Below are 9754 nucleotides of genomic sequence, written 5' to 3'. Positions count from 1 at the left end.
TTCCCAGCCACGCCTGCATTTGACTTTTTTTTTTCTTCCGAATTCGCCTGGGTGGGGCTGGGGTTGGCCAAGTGCAGGAAGGCTCCGGCGGGGCGCAGACCCACGCAGGTAGGCCCGGGGGACTACGGCCTGCAGCTCTCAGAGCTCAAACGGCTGGAGTCGCATTTCTAACCCCTGACCTGAAAAACTGGCATTTGGGAGCATTTGCTCGGAATACGGTTCAGCACACGGCCGCGGAGGAGCAGGGTACCCCTGGGCCCAAGTCGCAGTCCTGGGGCTCAGGAATTGTCTTCATGGCCCCTGGAAATCTTCTGGGCTCATAACCGTGGCCACCCCGCTGCGGAGTGAGCCACCTGGCCGCAATGCGAGCCGTCAATTTCTCCTACTGGCATCTGCCATTGGGCATTTCGATGTGCCGCTCCACTGCTCCTCAACCCACTTATCCTTCTTTTGTGTTTAGGGATTTTGAAAAAATCCCAGGAAAGAGGCACCTCCCAAAAGTGGGAGCTTCTAACTGGCCTAGGGGGTTACTCTTTGCGTGACTCACTCGGCTAAGTTACCAGGTGCCTGCGCGGGAGCGGAAGCCTGCTGTTGGTTTTCACAGGTATCTGCAACTCCTCAGAGTGGGGCAGAAAGATTGCTACACAGTGTCACCTTCTGCAGAATTCTAGCTTCTCCGCCGGGCGCCGGCTTTTCCGTCCTCTAGTCTAGCGTGAAAACGGTTTGGCCGCACGCTGGAGCGCGGTCCTTCCTTACCGCAGGAAGGAGACCCTGTGTGCGCCGCTGCGGCCGTCTGGCCTCCTCCGCAACCGCGCAGACCTCGGCTCCCGGCGCTCGCCGGAGAGCGGTTCCTGCACCCCTTCTAACTCGCGACTCGCGGAACGAAGACAAGCACAGGTTTTGACCCGCTCCTGTAGTCGACTCTTGAGGGGGCAGAACTCAAAGACACCCCGACAAACATATTTACAGTAGGAATAAAGTCAGGTAAAATGCCGGGTACTGCCACCCCGCAGATGTCCGAGGAGTAAGTCCTCCGTGCGCCCTTCCCCTGAGCTTCTTAGGGGGAGGACAAGACAGACCCTTTGGCCTGGCCAAACTGATCAGGCACATATATGAAGATATTTGTCCTCTGGACAGTGGGGTGGGGGAGTAGGGATGGGGAAAGCAAGAAGAAAAGCAGAAGAACTTGCAACCACAGCGGAGGTCCGCATTCTTGGGAGAATGGCGCGGGGAACTACCCGCAAAGCTCTGGCATCTCAAACATATGGCCCTGCCCTTTCTCGCTCTGTAAATAACATGTGAATTGCAGATTTGCTGCTACCCGGGTACCAGTTCTCCCTACATCGAGTCCCCGTTTTTGCCTGGGATCCGCGTTTTCTTCGCCCTCTCTCGCTCCTCACTGTCAGGCCCTGTGAGGCAGCAGCCAGGTGGGGCCTGGCAAAGTTTTAGCTTGAGACCTTCTGGCTAAGATCTGCCCCAGATTCGGCCCAGCTGAAGCTTATTTAAACCCCTGCATTAAGGTAGATACTGTGCTGGGTGCCGATTTGGGAAGCCTCCCTTCCTTTTCTCCTGTGCCACACCCAGTACACAGAAAAGGGGCAAAGAGAACTTGGAATTGCAAGAACTAGATCGACAGTGTCCCTCTCCATCTGTCCCATTCCTAGAACGGCCTGCAAGACTACTCCCGTTTTGAGGTCTTGATATTAAAGGGGGTGCGTATGGTTAAAAGAACACCGTAGAGATCAGGGTTCCAAGCTGTGCCACGCCGGGCCAGAACCCTGTTTGAGTGTCCGGGCAAGGCAGCGCGGTCGCAGTATGCACTCCGCATAGCCCGTGTTGCGCGTGACGGGCTGTCGCTGCGATGTGCAGCTCATAGACACTGATGGATGCGCCAATGGTTGGACGGACAGATGTTAGGGCGGATCGCACCGCGCGCGGCGCCTGAGCGGGGGAGGGCGAGGTAGCAACCGGGCGGTGGCTGCGGGCGGCTCAGAGGTGGGAGCTCAGGCCGCGGCCCGCAGGGGAGGGGGCGGAGGGAACGAGGTTTGGAGAGCAGAGCGGGGAAGGAGAGGAGGAGGGGGAGCATAAGCCAGGGCGAAACTCTCAGCCTTCCGTGCGCGGCGCCCAGCGCTGTGTACCCACCACTGCCGGCGCGCTTAAGTGGGCGCTCCGCGCTGGGAAGGTGAGCCAGGGGCGGGCAGGAGCTGACCTCGCGCGGCGCCTACCCTTCTCCAGGCAAGAGGCTCCCAGCGCCGCGACCAGAACCGAGAGGCCGCGGGCGGCGTCTGCCAACTCACCGTTTCCTCGTTCGCAAGAAGCGTTTCACGCCCCACGGCCGCGTCTCCCTCTCCCGGGCCTGGAGGGGCAGTCGCTCTAGCCTCTGCCGCCGCAGGCACCAGCTGCTCGCCGCGCCCCCGCCCCCGAGTCCGCCACACACACGACCAGCCCAGGAGCCCAGCCGCAGCCTGACTCCGACTCCCCCGCAACCGCCCGGGGTCCGCACCCCGCAACTCCAAGTGCTCCTGCGCGCGCGAAGGCGCTGGAGGCGGCTTTATAGCCCGGGAGGACGGCAGCAGCACATCTGCATTCAAGGAGGCGTCTGGACCGAGCCCAAGCCCGCAGGCTGGGGGCGAGCGGAGACTTTTGATCTTACCGTCTGGGTGAGATCACGGTCTCCTTGTCTAAAAGAAAAGAAAGCATGCCTGTGAACTTTTAAAACAAACTTGCATAAACAATCACAAAGAAAAAAAGATACAGAGAGGGGGCAGAAGAAAAGGGGAAAAGAAACACAAGAAAAGGACACACACAAAAAAAAAAAAGGAAGGAAGGAAAGAAAGAAGGAAGGAAAAAAGGAAGGAAAGAGGCCGGGGTTTGCAGCTCCCGGAACGCTCAGGCAGCCAGTCCCAGGGCGCAGGGCTCCGGCCCTCGCCGGGACTATCGGACGCGGGGCCCAAGGGAGTCCCCGGGCCCCAGCCGGCGCGCCCAGGAGCAGCGCCACCTCGGGGACCGTGGGCCTAGCGGCCGCCCCCGCACCCCCACCAACGCCGCCTGGCAGCGCCCGGAGCCAGCCCCGCCGCGGCCGCCCCATTCCCGGCCCAAGAGCTGGCCCAGGGAGACGCAATCGAGCCCGCAGCGCATCGATGCGCCGCCGCCCGCGCCGCTCCGGCTCCGGCTCCCGCTCAGCCGCCGCCGCCCGGGGGTCGTCCCAATGAGCTCCGGCCCACCCGCGCTCTCGCGGTCGCCCGTAAGTCAGCCCGCGTCGCCCTGCCGCCGACGCAGCCCCGCCAGCTCCTCCTCTCCGCGGCCGGCCGGTCCGGCCCGCTCGGCGCCTCAGCGACCCCAATCACCCAATCAATAATCAATTCTTTTCGCCCAGTACTGCTGGCAAGCTGGGCGCTGGGCGCGGTGGCCCCCTCTCGGGGGCGCCCCGGGGCGGGGGATGGGCTTGGGAGCCAGAGTTCCTTCCCCCGCCCCCGTCCCGCCCTCGGATCTGCCAGCTCTAAGGGTGGGGGGCGCGGCCCGGCGCCTAGGGGGCGAGGGGCGGGGTGGGGGTGGAAGGACCGCGATCTTCCCAGGCAGAGGAGGAAACTTGGAGGCACCCCCTCCCACACCGACCCCCGGGACGGGCCCGGGAAAGTTTGCCCGGGAAAAAAAAAAATTGGGGGAAGTGGCGGCGGCGGGTCCCGGGGGAGGAGCCCGGGTGGCGCGGGGTCTGAGAGCAGCCCCCACCCACTCCGGCCCGCGCCCGCCTCCTCCCTCGAGGGCGCCGGCGCCCGCCCGCGGGCCCTGGCATCCCCGGGGGCGCGGGCCCAGGCCCGGGGAGCGAGCTGGGGGCTTTGGACGCGGCGGGTGGAGAGGAGTGCGGCTCGGGCGGGGCAGCGGGGGGCGGCCAGGGGGCGAGGCCGGGTGGGGAAGCGGGGCGGGCTGGGGTAAGCTAGCGCCCCGGGACGAGCTGGGCCGGGCGGGCGCCGCGCCCCAGCGTGCGCGCACTGGGCGGGGGCGGAGGGGCGGCACCCCTTCCTCGGACGGGGCGGGGGTCCTAGACAGGCTTGGGGCCGGGAGTGGGGGCGCGGCGCCCCCGCGGGCGGGCGAGTGACACGATCATCTCCTTTTCCTTTAAGCTTGCCTGTTGCCGACGCCGCCGCTCCAGCCGCGCCGCGGGCAGAAGACTGGACCGCTGAGCCCCGGGCCGCGGCGGCGGCTGAGCGCCCCCCCCGGATGCCGTGACCCCCTGCCCGGGGGTGGGGGCCGGGGCAGGACCGGCTGGGGCCGCTCCCGCGCTCCTCCTCCCACCCCTCTGCCCGCCTTCTCCCTCTCTCCCCGCCCCCCGGCCCCGAACCCCGCGCACCTCGTCTGGGGACGGGGCGGGGGGGGGCAGGGCCGCCGTTCCTCCCCGCCCCCTCCTCCTCGGGCCTCTGGAGCGATTTGTCAAACTTCCCATTCCGCCGGCAGCGCGGTCCTCCTCCTCCTCCTCCTTCACCACCTCCTCCTCCTCTGCCTCCTCCTCCCCCCGCGCTCCTCCCTCCCCGCGCCTCCCTCGCCCGCCCTCCTTCTTCCCTCCGCACGTTCGGGGATCGCGGCGGAGCGCGGAGAGGGGGGGACGCGGAGAGCCGGGGCGCAGCAGCATCCTGCGGGCGGCCGCTCTCCGGGGGGGAGGCTGAGAGCCGGCCCGCCTCGCCCCCCCGCGGGCCCGCCGCCCCTCCCTCCCTCTCCTCAGCCCGGCAGCGGCGGCGGCGGCGGCGGCAGTGGCAGTCGCCGGAGGAGCATCATGCCGAGGAGGAAGCAGCAGGCGCCCCGGCGCGCAGCAGGTACGAGCCTCTTCCCCTTCCTCCTCCTCTCCTCCTCCTCCTCTTCCTCTTGCCGCGGTGCGCCTCCGGCCGGCCGCGACCCCGCTCTTCGCCCCACTCCTCGCCCCTCTCCCTCTGCCGGCGCAGAGTAACTCCGGGGCGCCAAGCTCGCTCGCTGCTCCGCTCTCTGGGTGCGTGCGCCCGCCTCGCGTCCCGGGCGCCCCCCGGACGCCCCGCCGCGCTCGCCCTGCTCCGGCTCGCACCCACTTCAGGAGCCGCGCGCGCTCGGGGCCAACTGAGCCGGGCTGGGTCCCTGCCTCTTCAGCTCTCCGGCTGCGGAGGGGATGGGAAGGAGCCCTCTTCGGTCTCTTTCTGTGGGGGGCGGGCGGGGTCACCTGAGTTCCCTGGGACACCTTCCGTGTCCTCCCGCGGCCGGCCGGCGGGGGACAGCCCGGTGTCTGCGAGCGAAAGAGAGCCAGCGAGTGAGCGAGCGGGTCCCTTCGGCCACCTCATTGCTAATCCGATTGATTCTTCATTTATTGGGCCCAACGCGGGCAAGCCGTGGAAGCCAGAGCGCACAGGGTCTGGGTATTGTCAGATGACTGTCAAGTCAATGTTAGATGCTGGCGTTCCCTCTATCCCTGTTTGTTTTCCCTTACCCCCACCCCCTCCTTGCACTGCTTCTCCCACCCGCATCTCCTCGTAGCACTTAGTTCTGGGACGTGTCTGTGTACTTCCAACCCCCCCCCTTTTTTTTTGCCAGGAGTGTCAACTCCTGTTAAGACTGAGTCGATTTTTTTTTTCTCTTTTCTGGAAAAAGCATCATTGAAAACAAAACAAAACCCACACACATAACATTATTTTGCAATAATGTCAGTTGGGGGCATGTTGCCTGGAAGAAGGGTTTCTGGCCCTTTGCCACCCTTGATTTGATGACTGATTGATCGCCCGTCATGCTGCTGCCTTTGATCTATTCATTCCCAATAAACATCAATAAATCACTCCCAATGGTGAGGCCAAGCTCTGTGACGTCACTAGGGCCCTGTCAGTGCAACTTCGGGGATTTGGGACGGATTGCTGAGAGGACCACATATGGACGGGATGTATTTTGATATGAGTAACACTCAGATGTGCAGAGGTTCAGATGCTGCTTTTAACAGGAGGGTTAAGTGGAGGTTCATTTCTTTTCTTTTCTGTTCTTCCCTTTTGGTGGAAGAAGGGAGAGCAGAGCGAAGGGTCAGGGCATTGCCTGGCGCCCTTCTTGGATGAAGGCGTTGTGCCCATGCTGCTGCCCCTGAGTGCATGTGGCAGCCCTGGGGGTGACGGTGATGGTCATTTCCATCGTGTGAGCCGGCACTGCCCGTGGAGCTCACACATTGGCCGCACTCTGAACTGGAGTCTCCTTACACAGGGTCACGCAGAGGGAATGCTCTTCTTTCTTCTCCCAGAAAATGGACTTTCTTGTTCGTGTCTTAAGAAAATCCTCGAAGAAAACAGATGTGGTTTGGGGGCATAGAATGCAGGTTTTGCTCTCTGTCCTCAGTGTTGCCCAAATTCAGGAAGTTTGAAAATCCCAGCGGTGGTTCTAGAGAGGGTGCTGGCACTCCAGTCACCTCCTGGCGGATACTTCTTGCCCATCCCTCCTCTTCTCCTTTAAATTCCAAGCTCAAGCAATGAGCTTATCTACCCAAAATAAACTCTAAAAGTTTGGAGGACTCCTTCACAAAGTTGGGCAGTAGGAGTGTCTTGGGCTTCTTCCAGTCTTTTAAATTTTTTCTTTCCTTTCTGGATGCACATTTTAAGGTATCTGTGTGCCTCAATCAAATGAACCATATGTGATTACATCTTTACATTTAGTTTAGAACTCTCTCTACGGTTGCTTCATCTTTTCTCCTCCACCTTGCCAATCTGAGACTCTTACAGGATAACTTTCTGCTAAAAATATTAACGAAGGAGGAAATGTACCGTTGATTTTATTTATTTGTTTTTTTTTTTTTTCGTTCCCTAAAGCAACCTGTTCACTAACCTTTTTGCACCTTTTCAAAAGCCAGCCAGGAAATCTCAGGTCAGTTAAGAAATATTCATTATATAAAAACTTGACTGCCCGGCTAATAGGAGATGGAAGAATGGTTTTGCTCTATCAAAATGACCCGTCAAAACGACTTTGTTTCATATTTGATTTAATTGTCTCTCTCCTGACAGGCACATTCATCAATAGCTTAATGGTCAATCAGAAGTTAGCAGCGTGAGTGCTTTCTTTCTTTCCCATACCCTGGTTTTGGATTTACTTTATCAGAATGCCTCTGCCTAATGGACGTGTGGAGGAGGGGGTGGAGAATGTCTGAAGGGCTACTGATTTAAGAAGAGGGGAGGGATAAAAAAAAAAAAACCCTCCACATTTAGGCCAGCTTTAAGTATGCACAGGCCAATAAGTGAGCTGCCTGAGGTTTTTGTTTGTTGCTTGGTTTGGGTGGACGAGAAACTTCCCATTTTTTCCCTCCTGTTTTTAGTTCTCACAGCTGCAAGTTATAAGGTGCATGCCCGCCTCTGTGGCATCCTAGGAGTGATGACAAATTGATTGCTTTGCACTGATAGAGAGTGGGAAACAGAAAGATGTCTGCTGATTGGTAACTGGAAATCCAGTCCCCAGCAACCTTGAGAATACTCGAGAATTTTTTTTTTCCCCTCCAAACTGAAAGGTCCGCTCAGCCATAAAAAAAGAAAAGTTGTTTTGCCAGCTTCATTAGTGTTCACCTAATTAGCTGTAAACCTGATGGATTCCTGACAGCTTTAATGATTGGAGATGACAAGCTCGACGCAGTGTCATCTAGCAGAATTAGGTTTGCAGCTAGTTTGATGTAATCAAGTTGATATTACACAGTCCTGGCTGCCTTTAGTTGTGCATTAACTCAATTTTCTGCTGCAGGTGACAAATGGGCTTTGGTACCTGGATAATCATGTCATAGGAATTAGGGCCCTTTTAATGGTCTGGGGTAGAATAACAACCACAAAGGGCTGAGAGCTGGGTAGAGAGTGCAGACCTAGCACACAGGTGCACACAGCCTTCATATCTAGGCCAAATGTAACATTGCTCTCCAGAAGGCCAGAGCAGCCTCCAAGAATCCCTGAAAAGACGTATTTCTGTACTTTAGGATTTTCTTTCTCTTTCTTTCTTTCTTTTCTTTTCTTTTCTTTTCTTTTCTTTTCTTTTCTTTTCTTTTCTTTCTTTCTTGAAATTATGCATGGCTTCATGGTGTCTGTTCTCAAAGGGAGAGAGACGTTTCTTCACCTGCTGAAGAGAAGCCTGGGCAGGAGTGTCCTTTCTCCAGGCGTGTCATTTCAAAGGGCCATACATTTGTGCTGGCCAGATGTTCCTGCCTCAGGGGAGGAGGGTTGGAGAGGACAGTGTCCTTCAGGCAAAATGACCATTGTCCCTTGCTCAATGCGGGACTCTTACCTGGGCGTGACTTTTTTTTAAACAAGTGTTTTTTGAAGATGCCAGAAAAAAAAATGAAAGCAGTATTTCATAGCAGACAACATTTTATCCATTCATATCCATTTTCGGGGGGGGGGTAGGGACTGTAAAATCTTTAAAAAAATTGCCTCAACTTGCAAAAAAAAAATAGCCTCGGTGAACCACAACTTGCCATTGACCTTTCGAGTCTCATTCGTTGAAAGAGAATCATATTCTAAGGAGTTCTTGGGTGGTCACATCAAGAGGGGAAACCTTTAAGCATCTTGATGTTTGTAAAAATAGTTTGAACCCCTTAGGTTCTGCAGCTGTTCCAGATCACTGTGGGTCCCCCGGGGGGGGCAGGGTGGACTTGCAGTGGCAAGGCAGGGCGGGTTCGCAGCGCCAGTGGATGTGGGCATGCCTAAAACGTAGTGCGTCTGGTGCTGTCCACTACTGCCGTCCAGGCCTTCGGAAGGCTCGTCCACACACTGGGCAGCTGCTCTTCTCTGTCGGAGGCACGTGGAGCATTCAGGAGGGCATTTCAGCATTAGCCCTGGGATTGTATTTGCTCTCAAGCTTGCCACACATTTCTCCTTCGGACAGGTATTCTGCCCTGTAGCAAGGTGACAAGATGACTGGTTCGGGCTGCTCTGTGATCCGACCCCCACCCCCGCCCGCCCATTTTCCTACAAAATGTGGAGGAACGATGCACATTTTAAAAAGGAAAATCAAGAAGATGAAGGAAAGAAACAAAGAGGGCAGGAGGCAAGGCTCTCCCCCTGGACATCCACCTAGGGAAGAGAATCTTCTAGAATCAGCTGCTGTGCCCCCATTATCTTGACAACTGTCAGTTAGGGCTTCAGTGCTCTCCAGGGCCACACTTGATTGTGAGCGGTGGATGTTGTCATTTTGTTCTCAGCGTTGCCTTGAGCGCGCTCATAAGCAAGAGATCGTCAGTAACGGACCGATCAGCAGCTCTTCCCCAAATTGTCTCACAGGTCTGCCTTTTTCCTCTTTTTACCAAAGATTGTTCTGTAAAGGGATTAGACTGCAAGATGACTGCTCAGGGCCGTGGGGGCACCGGGAAGCCCAGGCGAGGTCCCAGAATTTAAGCCCTTCGTCCCCCACCTGCAGCCTCCACTGCTGGGTTTCTGGAAGGAGAAGGATCCCCTTCTGCAGGCCAAAGTGGCTGCACGTTTTCGGGGGCTTCCCCTTCCACCCTGGTGGTGGCGGAGCCAGGCTGAGGCGAGCGCTGCAGTCACAGGCGGGGGAGCAGAAGGGACAGGAGCGGAGTCCCCGTCCTGGTGTACAACGGCCATGTTAATCCAGGGACGTGAGCAGGTCACCCTTATTCCGAGTGCGGTTTGTAAGGCTTTCCTGCTGGCCCATTTTTATTCCTGCCTGTCACTGGACAAGCTATAAAAATAGCTTTGGTCTGGTAGTAAAAAAAAAAAAAGAAAAAGAAAAAAGAAAGGAAAAAGAAAAAAAAAAGAAGTAGGGTGTGTGTCCCCCC

The 9754-nt window shown here is 57.8% G+C and overlaps 1 protein-coding gene across 1 annotated transcript in view; it reads left to right on the top strand.

Moving 5' to 3' along the window:
- The first annotated feature begins 3042 nt into the window (after window positions 1-3042).
- TSHZ3 (teashirt zinc finger homeobox 3) overlaps window positions 3043-9754 on the top strand; it is a 70548-nt gene continuing 63836 nt past the window's right edge. Inside the window, exons 1-2 of the mRNA XM_026484252.4 lie at window positions 3043-3244; window positions 4122-4808. Of these exons, the coding sequence (XP_026340037.1) occupies window positions 4769-4808 (40 nt within the window). The 5' untranslated portion in view covers window positions 3043-3244; window positions 4122-4768. The remainder of the gene's footprint in view (window positions 3245-4121; window positions 4809-9754) is intronic.

The sequence above is a fragment of the Ursus arctos genome, unplaced genomic scaffold (genome assembly GCF_023065955.2).
Source record: "Ursus arctos isolate Adak ecotype North America unplaced genomic scaffold, UrsArc2.0 scaffold_19, whole genome shotgun sequence".
Lineage (NCBI taxonomy): Eukaryota > Metazoa > Chordata > Mammalia > Carnivora > Ursidae > Ursus > Ursus arctos.
This window is presented reverse-complemented; position numbering and strand designations above follow the sequence as displayed.